This window comes from Scomber japonicus, chromosome 12 (genome assembly GCF_027409825.1).
Source record: "Scomber japonicus isolate fScoJap1 chromosome 12, fScoJap1.pri, whole genome shotgun sequence".
Taxonomy (NCBI): Eukaryota; Metazoa; Chordata; class Actinopteri; order Scombriformes; family Scombridae; genus Scomber; species Scomber japonicus.
Window position 1 is genome coordinate 6,571,416 of NC_070589.1, and position 19,474 is coordinate 6,590,889.

At 38.2% G+C, this 19,474-nt stretch overlaps 1 protein-coding gene across 1 annotated transcript in view; it reads right to left on the bottom strand.

The window, feature by feature from the left end:
- The window catches only part of rab2a (RAB2A, member RAS oncogene family), a 31,678-nt gene extending 15,826 nt beyond the window's left edge, over positions 1–15,852 (bottom strand). The window contains exons 1-3 of the mRNA XM_053329421.1: positions 15,680–15,852; positions 3,171–3,242; positions 1,346–1,413 (exon numbers count right to left, since the gene is read on the bottom strand). Of these exons, the coding sequence (XP_053185396.1) occupies positions 1,346–1,413; positions 3,171–3,242; positions 15,680–15,725 (186 nt within the window). The 5' untranslated portion in view covers positions 15,726–15,852. The remainder of the gene's footprint in view (positions 1–1,345; positions 1,414–3,170; positions 3,243–15,679) is intronic.
- Between the last annotated feature and the right edge of the window lie 3,622 nt (positions 15,853–19,474).

The following is a 19,474-nucleotide window of genomic DNA, read 5'->3' on the forward strand; positions in this document are numbered from 1 at the left end:
GCAGTAGCTCTCCAGGAGCAGGGTTGGAGATCACTGGTATAGATATACAACATTGCAAATGTGTGATAATAACAGGAAACCAGAAAAGGTGCAATATGTCTGAAGAATTTATGTCTGAAGAGTTATGAAGAATTGGAGCTGCTTTCATCACATTTGCCTGTTGAGACACTTTCTGGTCACTTCAGTGTTGCCAACTATTTTCAGTGGAAAACACACAAAATGTTGTCACGTTGTAATTTGCACATTCATTGTTTTAAGAGATTACAATAGCTATAATTTGTACTGCTGTTATTGTTGAAACAATAGACTAAATCTACCTTATATATCCATCAACTAGACTGTGGAATAAGTATCACCAGTAGAGAATAAACTCACACTGAATTTTGACAAACAACTAAAACTTAAATAGTCAAGTTAAATAATTTAGAATAAAAACAAAGTAGAAGGAGTTCCCTGGTCAAACACTGTGGATCAGTGATTGGTTGTCCGCACCTTCATAGCTTATTCATGTCTCTGCCTGCTTGATGACTGGCGGACTGAATGTACCGATGCTCTGCACCACGCACTGTTCAGAGACATTAGTGTTTATTCATTGAGACGTATTGGCAATTGATTGGCCTGAAGTCACATGACCATATACCAAAATCCTTGTGCATATCTGAATGCACATTATTGGTATTTTTCTTTTACTTTTTTGAATATTTTTTTTGCTTTTTTTTAAAAATTCTACTTGTAATGTGTTGTCTGCTTGAAGTTGTTCTACACTACAAGTGTTTCTGGAGCTTTGACTTTCTTCACATCTAGAGAGAAAGTCATTAAGGGCGTATTCACACCAGGAAAGTCCTTTGGTCCGCTTATTTAGTCCGGACCAAAATACAATGTTTCTTTTTTGGTTTGGTGCGGTTCCTGTTCACATTGCGCTTTTCGCAAGTGGGCCAGAATTTGTCAACAAACCCACATGTGTGCAAAGATCGTTCAATCATTGGACAAAAAGCTTTGGTCCGTTTAGAAGCGAACCGAGACCACCTCTCCGACTGGGTCTCGGTCCGACTGTTTGGTCCGCTCCAGAGTTCGATGGTTTGTGTTCACACCAGCCCAAAAGGTCTGCACCAGCGATTTCTTTGGTTTGGTCCGAACCAAACAAGGCAGGTGTGAATACGCCCTAAGTTGGCCACACTGGTTCACTTACCTTCTAAAATACAGTTGATATTTGAGTGGCCCCATTTCATAATACTTTTATTCTGTCCATTCTGTGTGTCTTTTTTTAAACACATATTTAAGTGCCTTAAGGTTTTTTTTCACATAGGCATGAATGTGTTGAAATGTATACAATAGATTATATTACCGTATCCCAGATCTGCAGTTTGATCTGTTTGCCATCTATAGTGATCATCCTTGCTCCGAACTCCACACCTACACACACACACACACACACATAATAATGAGTTAGAGAATCCCAACTGAGTCAGTGCAGGATTAATATGGAATTATCGAATTACTCATCTAGCAAAGTTCTGTCATGTATGTCCCAGCTGAGTAGATATGTACAGTTGTGTGTAATCAGCTGGTTGAAAGTGGAAAGTAGCTGAAGCATACTTGGCCAAAGTGCACTGGAGGGAACTGGTGTGCGCATGTGTTTTGAAATATGCTGATTATATGTACTGGCTGACCTCACATGAAAAGCATTAACTGGAGGCCCTCACTTATTATGTCTCTGTGAATAAACTCTTTACTCCATGATGTTTGGAACAATCTGGGAAATTAAAGAGGGAAGTCCATAATTGCAAAAACTACATGTCACTTTTAAATGCAGTAAATTGGAGCCTAAATGACTTGATATACTCACAATGACAACACGAGCATGCCGATAATGACCAGGTATCATTTTTGCAATCTTGGGTTAGCATATTAGCATGCTTACATATGCCAAGCAGCACTAACACCAAGTTGAGACGGATGGGAATGTCGGTATTTGGTCATGAATCAAAGCGTTGGACAACTGATGCTGCTGCTTGAATGTGTATCAAGTTATTAGAATACATTGTCTGGGAAGCATGAATGTCTATACTGAATTTGGTGCCCAACCATCAAGTAGAGATTGAGATATTTAACTGGCGATAGAGGAAAATTGAATATCTGGCAAACTTTATGACTATTTATTGGACACTCTGTTGCATTGGACACACTGTTGGACTACAAACATTAACCTCATGGTGGTGCTAGATACAGAAAAAACAAACAAAATCATAAGAATTCATCCTCTGAAAAGCAAGAATGTCAGTATGAAATTTCATGCCAATCAAACCAATAGATTTTTCATTTATCACCTGACCTATAACCCTATGATCACATGGCTGCCACAAACCAATAGATGCAGAGATATTTCAGTGTGACAAAAGCAGTAGACTGACTGATATACATCTTGTATGAAATTGGAAGCTATGTACTGTAATCCTATTACATCTATTCATTCAGCTCCACAGTATAATGGTGGTAAACTGATCGATGACTATCCAGCTCACAGGTACTAACAAGTTATCTCATTACTTTAGGGCAGGGATGTCCAAACTATTCCATAAAGGTTCATGTGGCTGCAGGTTTTCATTCCAACCAAGCAGGAGCACACTAGGATTGACTCATTGAATCAACTCATCTCAGACTTCAGACAGCTGATTAGTCAAACTGTGTGCTCTTGATAGGTTGGAACAAAGACCTGCAGGCACACGGCCCTTTATGGAATAGTTTGGACATGCCTGGTTTAGGGGTTATAGTGTTATAATGGGTATGTACCTGACGTGGTTACTGCTCATCCATCCACTGTACATGGATCCACATGCTATTTGAAAGTTGGCTCTTTGAGTATGTATTCTCAGTTAAATGTGATTTGATCTAAGTGTCAACTTGACTGTGGGGATTTTGAACTGCTCATCTGATTGAACATTATCTTTAAACTGTGATTAAGGCTCACATATCAGTACATTATAGACTGGACAGCTAATTACTTTTAATTAGCTCCAGCTGCACTGATTTGCAGTGCTGATAAACATTAACATTTACTGCTTTCAACCTGCGGGCCATGATGAATCTTTTATATGATTTTAGATGAGTGTATTTTTCTAGTAATGGTGTTGCTGTAGTGCTGGAGGCAGGTGCAGTGCAGACTCTCTTACCGATGGTGAGGTCGTGAACCGGCTGAAACCTCTTGTCTGTGAACTGTAGTAATAGACATGACTTGCCCACACCTGGAAAACAAAAACACAAACATTAAGAGAGGCTCTAAATATAACTGGGTTGCTTCGATTATAGTAACACATATAGATACACATGAACATATTCCAGACTGTTGTCATGTACTGAAAATGACATCCATTACGTTTGATTACATGGCTGGAAGCTACAAGTGTGCAACGATAATTGAGTTGTGTAAATAGAAATCATTCCATTGGAGTCATCATCCAGTGCAAAACCACAGCAGGAAACGTACACACTTCTTCTCCAACCTAGCTTCAGTCAGCTCGGTTAGTGTAGCGAGCTAACCAACCAGCGGGCTACTTTATATGTGTGAACATTTGTTTCTTTCACTATCAATGAGCAGCTTTGAGTCGGTTTCTTTAAGCCCAAAAAAAATCTCCAAATAACAGTGCGGTGGATAAATAAATTATTCAGTCTGACGAAGACACTCGCAGATTTAATCATAATATGAAAAAATACATTTCAAAGCTTCTTCATAACATCATGAAATCAACAGATCAACAGATCCAACAGCTGGGACTTGTTATTTTCTCCACTTGTGCTAATAAACAAAAACGTTGAAGCATTGGAAAGACACCGAACTGGTTTCAACCTCAGCGCTGAGCCTTAGGCAATGTGTGTGCAGTGCAAATTATATCCAGAGCAGCTGGAAAAAAACAAAACATTTCCAGTAGCAGTTCAGTGAATATAATAACATTACTGACATCTGAATTAAGCTGAATTAAGCTTTTAGAAATTGACTGTGCAGTTAAAGGGTGTGCTCAGATCTCTATAGTACGCCTGCATGTACATTACCAGAGTTTCTAATGTCTCGCAAGACAACACAGGGAGGGATGTATTTTATATCATCCATTGTTTTTATTTCCTTTATTTATTGTTTTATTTCTCCTTTTTATTTGCAATCCAAGTGGATAAAGAGACTCTGTTCTTGATAATGGATGCCCAGTTGATAATGAATGCTGTGTGGGTGCTATGTACTTTTGGTCTGTGTAGGTTTTTTAAAAAATGTTTTAATTTATCTTTTTCCTGTCTGTGTGTTACCATCCATTAGTCAACTGTTAGCACTGTGATGTATAACTGTACATGATTGTATTGTAAAACCTCTGGCTACCAATAAAAATCATAATTATTTTTAAAAAGATAAAGTTTCTAGTGGCTTGAATCATTTCTTTGACTGGAACAAATGGAAGCTCTTGTTATGCATTTCACAGATCAGTTACAACCAATATGAAGCTTTAGCAGTCTGACAAGTGGCTGTTACTGTTTTTATGTATAAAATGTGCTTTTATTGCTTCCCTGGACAGTGTTTCCTTACTGAGCTGCACTTGGGGGGGGGATTATAACACATTAGCTGTAGATGATTTTGTCATCCATCTCCTGCTATGTGGGTATTACATTACATAAAAAATAACTCAATTAAAGCATTCATTTCACCGAAAAGAAAGAAAGGCTGCTTTAACTAGATGAAAAAAAACCCCATCCACCAGTGATGAATCCAGCCTATCACTGTCGGCCCTGTGAGACAGTTTGAAGAAGAATGTTACAAGGTCTGCTTGAGACGAGATGCATTTTTGTGTGTGAAAAACTGGAATGAATCATCTAGACACCAATCTAATAGAAAAAAAAAAGGTTCTTCAATTTTGAATGTGCAGCTTTTAAGAAAGGCCAAGAGTGTCATGTAGATTTAAGAGAGCTGTAATGTGATGATTATTTTTCAGACTTAGGTTTATGCTAGGATGAGCAATCAGAGGTTTGAGGTTAGTGAGCGTATTTAAGTGCGAGTGTGAGTGAGAAAGAGAGAGAGAAAACAACCCTCTTAGTGTCAACAAGAGAAAGGGAGGAGGAGGAGGAGAGAAGGAGAGGAGGATGCTAATGACATGTCCAGAAATTGACAAAGATTCAAGGAGGGTGACAGCGGGGAGGGATGCGGTCTTCCTCCTTGTTTCCAAGGGTTACCATTGCCAGGCAGTGGTGTTGCTAGACAGAGATGGCGTGATGATGATGATGATGATGATGATGATGATGATGATGATGGTAAGGGATGGAGGGATCACAGGGAGGGCAGCTATATAGAGGTGTAACAATCATGTGATTGTCACCTCGGTCAGTCAGCAGACACCTGCTTCTAAACACACTGGTTCCTGCTAACTACCATCCACAGCCAAAAACAAAGGAGAATCAATTATTTAGCTTACTGTGATGTTCAAATGAGACGAATTAGTTGATACAATTAACAGACCGTTCTCACGTAACGCAACTTCCTACTTCTAGTATTTCTTAGGTAGACTAAAGCTGTCCGGAGTCATAAAACGATGTATTTATTGTATCAGTTGCTTCTAGAGAGTGTCATCAGATAAAGGGTTTGGAAACCTTCCTGTTTCATCAAAATCAAAGTTGACGGGTCTGGTTCAGACTGCGATAAAAATCACTGGGCAGAAACATCATTTTAATCTCCAGTCTCTCTTTAACCAGTGTGTACTCAAACAAGCAAAGAGTATAATCTGTGATCTAGCACATTTTCTGTATGAGCTGTTACCACCAGGCATAAAGATAAGGAGCTCCGAGGTTTAAGTTTTATTAATCGTTTTGAAACCTCTTTTGTTCCTTTATCAGTTGGAATATTAAGTAATAGCTTAAAATAAGTAGAGGTTAGGCAAGGGTGGGCGACAATTCATTGCTGTTTGTTGACTTTAGGTGATTAGCCGTTTCCGTTCTGGTTGTACTGTTCTGTCCAAGTACAAACCTTAACAGATGCCTTAGTGTGTTTTTTATGCACTGTATTGCACTATATTATTATTTTTTGTATAGCACCCTTTATTGTCTTACGTGTGCTGGTAAAGTAACTATCTATCTAGTCAAGAGGTATCAGCATGGCGCCTGTAGTAGAGAGTATGAGTGTTGGTGGGAAGAGATGCTACAATCATAGTGATAATTAGGGTTGGGTTAGTTTCTGGTTTAGCCGGTCCAGTCCGGTGTTCAAGCTTAAACCAGTTACATTTAATGAGAATCAACTGAAGCACCATTTGACATTCTATGCTTCTCACACAAAGGCTGGGTCTCTGATCCTGCCGTCCACCCGGCTGGACGCCGATGACAAACTGGAGGAGGTAAGCTGACCTGGCGTAACAGCTGGGCTGCTTATAGCTTCCAGCAGTGTGAGAGCAGCTTGTGTTTTAAAAGCAGCCCACAGATACAAAAAGGATGTGACAGATCATTTTACCCACCTGCCAATGAAAGCAATTAGCGGTACAGTATATTTACAGAAGAATTTACATTGTACATGATCTGACTATTTCCTGCTGCTGAAATATTTCTCTTTCTTCTTCAGTTAACGATATTGTGATATATCATGTATCGCAGAATCGTCTTTGTTGATATATATCGTTATCACAGGGAGTAATATTGCCTCATGTTGTGAGTTCATCTGTGATTCTGCGATGTGCAAAATGTTTTTCAACACAATTTTGTATTTAAGAACAGCTTAGTTGAGTTTTAAAGTGCCCTTGATTATCTGAGAGCAATAATATGCACAGGCACAGTACACACATAAAGAGAAAGCTCTGACAATGTGAGACTATCCAAACATAAAGCAGAATGTTCTTCATAAGAGGAAATATGGTTAATATGGCTGTTGATGATATGACATCAGGTTGGATTTTTCTGTTCTTGAATGCTGTCTGTAGCTGTTGTCACAGCAACAATTCCTTTAGTTTAACCCAGTAGAAGTGCCAGTGTTCTCAAGGATTGCTGGATCATGACTGAGCCTTTTCTCATTTTATCCCATGCATGGTGCCTTTTTCACATGTCTGCTACTTTAAGTCCCCCTCCACTCAAAAATGTGTTTTTCTTCTTGGTCCTACAGTTGGCTGTTTGAACTTGTCTATGCAGAATGATGGATGTGCAGTTTGACACTAGAAAGCTGTTCCAAGCTGAGTATTTTATACATCTTAACACATACATGTCTTAAGGGGATCATTGAGTTACAGCTATACATAGAACACATTTTCTCTGTTTGAAAAGAGACAAGATTAGCTGAAATTTATATTTTTTCATTTTCACAATAAAGACACTTTGAGGTTGCAATTAGTCACAACTGTGCTTTGATCTAAATGCAAATGTCAGCGTACTAGTATGCTCACAATGTTTAGTTTGGTTTGTTATCATGCTACCATTTGCTAATTAGCTTGAACTGAATACAAACAACAGCTGATGCTAATAGTCATATGAATTTTGCAGATATTTGGTCAAGAGTCAGCCAAATGATTAATGTTGACCTGCTGGTGACTCTACCCCAGGTACATTGTCTTTTATCTTTTGAATTAAATGAATAAGGCATCAATAACAGGCTCATTTAGCCAGGTGTTACTGATGGTTTTACATCCTTTAAGTTCACCAACAATGTGGTTTGTGCTGTTGAACTGTCTGAGTGTTCAGCAGGTCAATGAGATGCTGCTCTGCTCGCTTACAGCCGTAACCTGAAGCTTAGCAAGGTCAGCAGATTGCACTGCAATCCCTGCTGGGAAATCTGAGTAAGTACTACGGAGGTCCCCTTGAGCACTGTTATTCTCTGGTCACTGGGAATATCAATGAAATACAAAGAAACACTATAAACCTTATGGTAATAGTCTTACATCCAACAACCATCTCCAGCAGGCAGTCAGTTTTGGACAGTAGTGTCTGTTAGGACTGGACAATACAGCAAAAAGGGTTCTCACCATTAAGTGAATATCTCTTATTGATAATAACCACAATAAATGTCAAATTATTATTTCTTTTCAGTTTAAAGGTGTTTTGCTTGTGAGTGAAAGTTTAAGAAACCAGAGAGTTGTGGTCTTAAACTATTCCTCTGCCTCCTTTACTGATTATAGTATATGCAATAAATGTAGTTGATTTGCTGTGATAGAGGCAACTGGAAGCGTGACTCTGCACCATGGAAAACCAATCACTAGCTGCTATAGTTAGCCAGCACCCAGTAGCCTCCGCAAGCCCACCAAGAATAGCTCCTGCAATAGCTTTTCTCTCTCCCTCTCAGTTTAATTATATCTAATATTTGTTATATTCTCATTAAGGAAAATGATCTTGAGATAATTGTTGTTGTCATGGTATGACCAAACACTGTTGTATAATGAGCCAAACCAAAATACTGTACAGGCAGGAAAAGCCATTAGTAACACTGTATGAACTAAGTGGCCATGTTGAAAGGCGCAGTATCACTGTGTTGACCCTAAAAATCACAGTGTAAATTACAGCAGTCAGAACACCGCCTTGTATGTGAGGCAGTCAGGAGAGTTGATCTGTGTAAGTCAGGTCATGTGACAGCAGGGCTGAACACACCACACCACATGCTGGAGTACAGAGAGAGCTCAGCTAACCACAAATTACTCAGACTGATGATTAACACACTGGATAATGCAGCTACATCCTCCATAAGAGAGGAAGAAATGCTGTAATGAATTAAATAGTGGAAAAATGGACTTGATTTCAATCATGTAAAAATCTGTAAGTAGCTAGGGAACAAAACCAGCGTGAGAACTGGATTCCGTCTGTCAGTACAGGATCTGAGTCATCCGGGGTTGTGAGTGGCATAGGCGCAGGCGTGTCCACCATCTTGGACAGATAGGTATGGCAACACCATTTGGAAAGACCGCAAACACCCGCCCAACTTAATTGTGCACCGTCTATGTACCTCCACTACATCTCGTCACTTGATCCAAGTCTAGGACTGAGTATCGGTTCTAGATACCTTTAAAAAGGTATCCACCAAAATAAATCCATACCAAGTAGTATTGAAACGTCTCCCGTTAAACAATACCTGCAATCAATCCTTTTTGCACCCAGAGCTAGAAAATATGATGTATGGACTTGCTTCCAGCCAATCAATGCAAGCCTTCTTTGATTTAATGAGACATGTGATTGAATGAAAGTCTTAATGATCTGAAGACTTTCAAAATGCAAAAATCTAATCATCTAGATGTGGAGGAGTGAAGGCATTTTGTGTAATTTAATGCTTCTATTCACATGATGAAGTACTCAATTGGTATCAGTATCACTAAGGGTAGTTGGATTGGTGCTGTTGTAATTTTTTAAACGATACCCAGCCCTTATCCAATTTGTTTGTTATTGTGTCTAACCAAGTCTTGCTCAAGAAAAAGTCTGGCTCCGAAATCTTGCGAGTTGAGTTGTTGCAGGAAGACAGCGGTGGAAAAAGTGAGTAAGCAATGGAGAGGGGAGTGCTGGGAAGAGTTTATGTTGGAGTACCAACAGGGTCAAAGTCATGGGAGACTTCTTCTTGAGTGAGACTTGGTTAGATGTGATCCAATGGAATCATGAGGCTGAGGAAGATTCATGCCACTGTGAAACAGTCTGGATGGAGAGTGAAAGAGATAGTTTGTTTGGTTTCAAAGTGTTAAGTGTTGGTTTTAAACCGGCCGATTGTGAAACCATTCCCTCATAGATGTCGTCTCACAACACCGGCTACATTCTTGTGCCTGAAGATGCTAATCAGACTGTCATCAATGACCGCCGCACAAAAGAGGAAGGCTTGGCCTGAATATACGTTATCTGGATATGTGCTGACTACACCCAAACCCAAGAAATACTCAGATCGGCTTAATTGTCAGACAATTGCTGATTGTTATCGACTTCGGAGAACCATGAACCATGAATACAAGATTTCATGGTAATCTAATAGTTACTAAGATATTTCAGCCTGATTCAAAGTGGTGTATTCACTGACTGACACGACACTATCATGACTAAACACGATGATAATAAGATGTCAATTTCAGTTTGTTTTTCAAGTTATTATACAGACAAAATGGATTTGAGAGAAATCTAGAGTGTATGCCTTCTTATAAAGCATTGATTATACAAGCAGATGGTAGCAAGATATTAAACTGAATGTAGCAAGGTAGCAGCAGTCCTTCAGAAGCTGTCTGACTAAATGTGCAATGATCACTTTCAGCACATAAGTACTGGACTAGAGGCTCCTGAGAGCTCCTGTTGTAAAGTTTAATAAGGGCAGATATATAACCCACACTGTACAACTGACCCAGGATCATCTTTATAAAGTGACCAAATTGAAGATTTACCCATGTTGAATATTCAGTTTAATGAAGTTGAAGTTTGACACTATATTAACTTTCCATTTCTTGTAAAATGTTCCAATGAACTCTGATTCCCTCATATAGTTGACTGTGCGTCTACCAGAGCTACCATTGATCCACACTGCACCTCAAAATTCAAAAAACAGGGTTAAAACTCTTTTTAAAAAGTGGTTAAAAAGTCAGTGGAAAAAGTGCAGACCTACAGGCTGTGTTCCATAGCACACTGGCTATTTTTGGAGGTTTAAACATGTACAGAGACTATAATTTTCTTTTCAGAGTCAATCTGTTTTTCTGCCAACCAGATCTGTGGATGATGGGCTGGCTGGAGGCCATTGGCTAGAGAGAAAATCCAACCTAAAACAGAATTCATAACTTTTTCCCCCCTATTAACTTGGACAGTTCAATCAATAATTCTGTACTTCTAAAACTTACAGCTACAGCCTTGTGTTATAGCAAAGTCTGTCCTCATGTCAAACTGCTCCACTGAAACTGATTAGAGGGCCCAATCCCAAAATGACTATGTAACAAACTGTTTTTTTGTTCCTGGGTAGAAAGTGTTACTTCCTACTTGTTTATTTTTCTAAAAAGTATGGAAATGGCTATTATTCTCTTCAAACGTTGCTTCTAATACCAGGACAGTGATATATTCTCAAATGTACTTATTTCCAAAGTTAAAACCAGCTAAATAGCACATTTCCAATCTCATAAAGTCAGAAAAAACATCATGAATCATTGGATACAATGATGTGAAACTATATATGGGGCTGATTCATCCAAAGTGATACCTAACCCTAACAGTATAAATGTCTCAAAAACTACTCACTTCTCAATCTTGTGTGTGAATACATATTCATTTTGATTCATATGTTGTTTTTTCTGACTTTCTGACCATAAACAGAAAATGCGTAAACTGTCTGTTTTCCCATTAGAAACTGCTACATTAAAAAAATATATATAAAAAATATAATTGTCCAGGTCACAAATGCAAAGTTTGAAGGGAATAACAGTCATTTTCTATGCTTTTTAAATCATTAGGAAATAACATTCATACTCAGGAACAAAAATGACCATATAGTGATATCACAATGCATAAGTGACACATTCAGACTGAATGTTGGCGATATAAAACAAAGCATTACTTTAGGTTCCTGCTGTTTTAAAATAATGAGTTTAATATTCAAGTTCTGTTACCAAATTACCAAAAAAACAATTATATGAGAAGGAATTTGAGTCAAAAGACCTAAAACTGACTTTATGTTTTAAAGTGTAACATTATGTGGCAAAAGAAATGGTTCAGGAAAGTCAATGATAACCGCTTAGAATAAAAAGAATGCCAGATACATGTGAATACATATGAAGAGAGATGTGTTAGTCCACAAGTTCTTACTGTCTCAAATGTCGCCTGCACATCAAACCTTTAAAAAGTTCAGCTAAATAACCTGACCACCGTTTGCCATGATTATCACAGGTCTGAGCTGACTGGATGAGTCAAATGATGGCATTTCTAGCTGCACTTCCAGCTACCTAGTCTTAAACTGACCAAAATCACAAAGGCTATCTATAAAGCATATCACACAGAAACCTGGTGTGTGTGTGACAGGTGGTTTGACACAGGTAAGAGTTAAACTGTGGCCAGGAGGATGATGAGGCTTTACTGCTGCCATCCAGCTGGAGCAGTGTGGAGACCAGAGCATTACTGGACAAAGCTGCTGGTCTTGTAAATGGGGGATATATATACGTTTATTTGCTTTGGTGTATCATGACTCACCGTGGCCGTTACCAGGGTACAAACAGACACACCCAACTGAAACATGTTAAACTACTGGAGGCCATGACCAGCCTCATACAATAAAGGACAGATAACATCTGGTCCAAAGTAACAAGCAGTGGATCTGCATTAGTCTGGAGATAAAGACCTGATTACATTATCATGCAAAGTGGCAAAATGATGGCCAACTCATTATAAAAACCCATAAGAATAAAATCTGTTAAACACAGAAGAATCTGATAAAACTAAATCTTCAGTCACACCTCTGAAGACAAGGTGATAAATGACAATTTTGTTGACAACTTTTTATTTTGTCATTTGTACTTTTCCTGAAAAAAGGAGCTTTCCATATAAATGTTATTCCATTTATCAATGATAATATTTACAGCCGGATGATGCTGAAACTATTCAGTTTAACTGTACTATTAGAATTGCTTTACTATAAGTTAAAAATGTTCAAAAATTGTTAACAATATACTAGCAAATAGTTAAGTTAGTGTAAATAACCTCAGCAGCTTATTTTGTTGCTGTCAATGTGGTTCCAAACTCTTACAAATGATGTGCCTCTTTCTATCTTACTGTAGTCAGGATGTATAGATTGGCTGGATTCCTGAGATCATGACATAATGACTTCACCTATTGAATCCTTCACTTCAGGCTTCAAGTGATGCTCTTGTGTCCAAGCCAGCGGTAGTTCTATGAGGATTCTCACATGATCGTGTGAATCCAGCTGCCTCGCAAAGGAAGCTGGCGATAGATGATGATGATTGACAGATGGTTCATCCAATCGTTTGTCAAGTATATTTAGAAAGTGCCTGCCTTTTCCCAAACAGTTTCCATGGATGACTTCTCAGTTAATTCTGGTACGTGAGTCTGAGGAGGTATTTGGAATAACTTATCAAATAATAGTATTAGTCCAATAACAGAACCTGACTGACTGCTTGTTCAGGCTAATAATGCTCTTAGTATAAACAGTTAGATAATATCACTAAAACTCAACCCATCCTCAAAACCAATACTCATTATCTACAATCAGAACACAAAATAATGCACATACATACACTCTAAAGGCTCATTTCCTGCATGATATCATCTGTGTGTTTTGTGTGCTATACATGTGCATTTTCAGCCAGTTGATCTCTCTGTTGACAGAAATCACATGATCCGGCGTTAGCAAACATCCTCCAACAAAACCGACGACTCCTTGGCATATTTGCAGGCCTGCAGTTCTGAAGCTCATCCATTTAAAGCAGCTGCAGCTGACCTCGTGCCTTTATTATTAACATATTAAGGAACTGGGAGTTGGGAAAGACCCCATAGTTTCTTTTTTTTTTAAAATTGAAATCTGATTTGTTGAGACATGGACTGTTTACCGCTCATGTAAGAAGGACAGAATGATCTGATCTGGAACGAAGCTGGAAAGATTCTGTTAGTGCTATGAAAAAATGTTACTCTTCATCTTGTGTGTGCTTCTTTCCAATGGTTTATTCTTCCAGTATATCTTACGTGTGTGCTGATGTGTCTCTTGGTCCAATGCTAAGCCAAAGAGTGTGGGTTTAGTTGAAGTAAACAAAACTACAACTAAAACCATGTTTTTTACTGAAATATATAATTAGTCAAAGCCGACGACAAATTTCTGTCTTCCCATCCTTCTCTTCTTCCTTTCTTGCTTCTTCAACACAGAAAACAGGACTTAGGATGTCAAACGTAAACATGTTTTTGTCAACTACATTCCAACTTCAGAAAAATCTACAACGTAATGTTTGTACTGTTTAAAGGGCTTCTGTGCTACTACTGTTACTCTTGGAAGAGCTTCAGATTTTCTGGCAACCTGCAGTGACATTTAGGAGAAATGCAACTGATCACACACACACACACACACACACACACACACACACACACACACACACACACACACACACACACACACACACACAGACCACCCTGAACATCCTGTGCAAAGGAAATGTCACAGTGTGTATCTATCCGAGGTTCCCAGACTAATGTCCACACCTGTATGCTCTAATGCAATTCAACACATCAGTGATTTATTACATTTAGGCCATGCAATCCCTACTTCTCCCCTGAGTATACATATATGTTAACATGTACTCACACACAACACATACTCTACAAGTGTGCTGTTCTGAAAATGCTCAAATTTGATTAAGAAAATGTTTAGTTTTGGAGTCGTTAATGATTATTTGTACTCTCTCACTTTGCTGGGGGTGCCTTGTACCCCTTCAAAGTAAAGTGCGGACGATGCTCGACATAATTAGAAAAATCAAGCCTGCTTTAGATATCTCTTCAGGAGTATTTCTGGAGTAGGGGCATGTAATTGAGCCAGGACCTTGGCTGCAGCTCTTTTTCAGAACTCGTTAGTAGATATAAACAACAACAACAGGCTAAACATGAACCTGTTTCGTAATGAAGTTGTAGTAAACATGTAATCAGCACACTGATCATCTCAAATTAATTTACAAATATGCATATTATGAATCTTTCTCAGTATGCTCATAACTTCCAGTATATTATGTGCTTTTTGCTTCAGTCCTAATAACAATGTAAACAAATAACTGCACGAAAATAGTCTTTAAAGATTATTAATTGGTGCTTTTAAACTGGAAACACTTGTTTTGGGCCCTGGCTGTGTATATTTAGGCCATGTCTTCGGTTTGGCTCCAGGTTTGTAATAATCACATTTAACCCGACCTCAGATGATTGCTTTTTTTTTTAACCTTGTCTGTTTTACTAACGCTAACGTAACACCATTGTAATAATGAAGAATTGCAAATGCACCTGCTGCCACCCTGCAAGCTAACTGTGCGGGCCCTTCATCAAGACAGCCAGCTCACAGTAAACAGATGACAACATGAACTATTGCTCCACTACGTTGTTTTTTTCACACAGTGCGCTACGCGATGGAAAAACCTCACAATCTTCTAATATGTAAAACAAATTAATTACAGGCCATTAAAAGCTAACGATTCCAATCCGTGCAACAGAAAAGTGGTCAGTAATATCAGCTGCTCTAACGTTACGCCATTTCAGGGGAATATTGAAGGCTTTAGGTCGACGTTTTGGCCTTCTCTGACAAGAAGCAGCTAAGTTAATGCAAACTGGCTTATTTGATAGTGCGCCCACAACAAAGGGAAATATGTGTTTTGAGTGTCTGTTTCATGTAACTCAATGTAATACACTACTAATTTACAGCCGTGACAACTGTTTGCTTTATTTTTTTTTCGTTACAGAGCTACTGCTAGGCTAGCTAGCGGTGGCTAACACCCCCCCACCCTCGACGAAACGGACAAAAGGCCTAACATATATCTGCCAAGCTGAGGTGTTGTACGTACTGAATGTGACATGACATTTTGTAGCACTGTCTACTGTTTAAAATAGTATACCAGTATGTTAAACAGTGTAGATTTGGAGCTGTCATCCCACCCCTCGCGTCTCTGCTTTGACCACGTCATTGAGACTATCCAACACTGCGGAAATAGAGCGCTAGCTTAATGCTAACTGGCAGCTCTCGCTGGTACTTGCTGCAGCTTACCCGTGTCTCCGATGATGATGTATTTGAAGAGGTACGCGTACGCCATGGCCCCAGCTGTGTCGACACCTTTCGTTTAACCGACAGTAAACCGTGCAGGAAAAAAGGTAGCTGACAGCTTGTTAGCCTGTTTTTCTCTGTCGCCGCTGAGGAAGGAACAATAAACAGCCAGAGCCCCGGCTCTACGTCACACGGCCCGCCCTCGCCACGCTGCAGCGTGATGCCTTCACGGTCTCCTCGGAAATTAAAGGAGTGTTTATCACTCTGCTTTTTATTGAGTTAAAGTTTGGTCTTTTTCATACATAAGCCATACAGCTAAGCACACGTTTCAATCTAGCATCACTCCTGTTGTGCAATAGACAGAAAATATAAGACAAATCATAAAACTGTTACAACGCCAAAGTTTAAAAGTCACTCTGGCAGCTCCTAGAGGCTGCAATGTCTATTACACACAATTCAAATCTGATGGGCAGAGCCATAAAATATACAGTCTATTGACAGAACTGAAATGGCAAAAGTCATCATTTTTTATGATTAAATATCCCCCCAGATATATTTTAAGATGTATTTAAAATGCACTGCTTTGATTAATAATTTATGTCTAATGTGGTTGTTCCATAGCCTAATAAAAGTTCCAATTATCTTGTTAAAATCCATAAAATCAACCCCTTCTCTCTCCAGAATCTGTGAATATGCATTTCAGACGTTTAAAGGCTGGACACAAGATGTTTCCTACATCACTGTAAACTCAATTCTCAGTGTTTGTGCACTGGAGGCTTCAAGTTTCCACATCGTACCTGTGTAGGTTGAATATTAGACTAGGATTGGTTCCAAACTTGTTGTGATATCACAAATCACGTTCCTAGGCCCACCCCTTCACATTGGATTTTCAATGAGAACAGAGAGACTTTCCATTTGTTACAGATGAAAGTAAAAAAACAGTCTTCCAGTGTTAAACTCTGCACATACATGAAACTGTGCCACAGGCTGCTGTTAAGCTGTTAGTGTCACTGTTAACATGTGACAGTGTATGCAAATAGAGTGAATTAGTCCATTTAATTGTATTGTTCTGGTTGTCTATATGCAAATAAAGGATGGCAAACAGCATACCAGCATGTGTATTCACAGACAAAATAGCCATCATGAGACAACATTTCTCGCAGATATTTTTCTCAAATGAAAACACTGTATATGTCATTTAAAGAGCATATTTGTATCCTGAAACTGGAAAAACATACACTTAAAAAAACATGTATTTCCTCCATATTAAACACACACTACACCATCTCATATCAAGCACAGAATCCAGCAATAAAAAAAACAACAGCAGCTGAGTGGGAGATCAACCTGCTGGAGATTGCACTTATTAGAAGTGCTGCCAGGTGCTTTGCTTTACAATGTGTTGCTATGTAGTATTTACAGCACAATGTGTATATGACTCACCATGAGACTGCTGTCAAAGAAAACCTTTAAAGTCCTTCTTCAGCTTAACATGCCCACTGCAATCTACACACACACACACACACACACACACACACACACACACGTCATTTTCATACTTTTCTCATTTCATTATATAGTAAAATACAATCCAAACATATGGCCAAAGCAGATGGTACACATATTGATTAGACACACACTCAAAATAACTAAAGGCTTAACATATGGTATGATTCCATCAGAGTTGGTGGTTGAAACATGTACAGGCTTCTCTTGCTGATATTTCCATCAACAGGATGGTCTTTCATCCTCTCTGGCACGTTGCCATGGTTACAAGACAGGACAAACTGCACACCTTCCAGCCATTACGTTTATTGATCCAGCATCGAAACGGCTTCACTAATGACGACAATGCTTTCTTTAATGGCGTACAGCCTGACTAACAGCAACAACTGACTTCCATTCTATCAGGCTTGGAGCCAAAATGTGACATTAGGGAAGAGTGTTACGCACACACTGTGCATACCTGAACATAAATGTCAAAGCTCCTGTGACACAGTTAAAAATATATAACCATATTAGCTTTGATACTGCCAAGTTAGTAATAATAGTCAGCTGAGTTCCCTTCCATATCTATGTTTAAATGCATGAATTGTAGTTTACTTATATATAAATTTGGATTCATGGTGTCTTTGCTCTGTATGTATCAATGACATTTTATATTAAATATTTTTACATCAAATATTTACTATATAGTACTGGAGAAATCATGGTAAATACTACTTAAATATGTAATTAAAATGTACTCTCTTAAATCATCATAATATATAAAATACAAAAAAAGGACGAACTTACCATGTGATCTAAATCATACAGCTCTCACAGTCATGTTTTCTCCTGAATATTTTTGAATGTATTAACTGCAGTAGCAATATGTAGAAAAAAAGCTCTCAACTGGGAACAAAAGATAAATAAATACATTATATGAACCGAGTCCAAACTTTTGTGTGATATCATTTTGGTTTTGATAATACATTTTCAAACCATCTTTCTTAAAACAGGAATTATATTTTTAATAAAGTTACCATTACAACATAAATGATTCCTGTAGATCTGCAACAGATCCAACAACTCAAAATATGACTAAATCTTTTTAGCACATGGAGAACTGTATGAGTAAGTATTTCTTATTATATTATTATAGTATTATAAAACAGTCACACTCAACCACCAAACATGCTCTTTGGATGCTTTGGATTTAGACAACTGCAAAAAAAGAAAAAAATGAAGGCTCTCAGCCCAAAAAGACATCATTAGTCTGCTTATTATCTTAGATCCCAGCTCAGTGTTACTGATAGTAAAAATATGAACTGAGTCAGACCTGCTGTTGTTGACGTTGTTATGACGAGTTTGTGGTTGCTGCTGTTCAGCTGCAATGAATCATTATTTCCTGCAGAGAGGAGCAAAGTGCCATTTTCTGGAAGTGATAGATTTGTCTGTCTGTGTGTGTGTGTGTGTGTGTGTGTGTGTGTGTGTGTGTGTGTGTGTGTGCGTGCGTGCGTGCGTGTGTGTGTGCGTGTGTGTGTGTGTGCGTGCGTGCGTGCGTGTGTGTGTGTGTGTGTGTGTGTGTGTGGTTGGTTGTCATATGGTATCATTGGTGTATGCATGTATCTATGTATGTTTCATTATTTACCTCTTGCAATTGTCTTGAATGTTTCACTTTGTGCTCATCACTTGAAAAGTTCTCTAATAATTAAACATAATCTCAGATATAATTATATCTCATTATTTTGTGATTTAACAATGTATAATGCTAACAGGAACCCTAACTACAAGAAAAATGACATATAGGTACAAATCTTTAGTAATAATCACTGAAAATATTATTAGAAGCAACTGGAAGTAGTCAAATATTGTTTCACTGTTAAGACAACATAACAGAAACATGTCCTAATGAATAAAACAATACAGTAAGTGATTCTTATCCCATCTCTTTTTTATTTATTTTTATAGAGAGCATACTGTATCTATGTTACTGTGAATCACTCGTTCTCATAATTCACAGCTTAAATTATTCTTTTAAAAACAGTGTGAAAGTCCCACATCATCACTTTTAACTGGTTTTCTCAGCTTGTCTCTATATGATATATAAATAAAATGATGCTACTATAAATAAAGCATGCTCAGTGCAGGAGCAGCAGGGATGTAATATGTGTAATCATGTTAAAGGCAAATTAATTTCATCAAATGTGCATTGAATACCTCTCAGATGAGACCACATGCACATAACTACATTTGCAGTGTCAAATCATTATATTACATATTACATCTATCTCATTTGTTTTGCTATTGTAATAT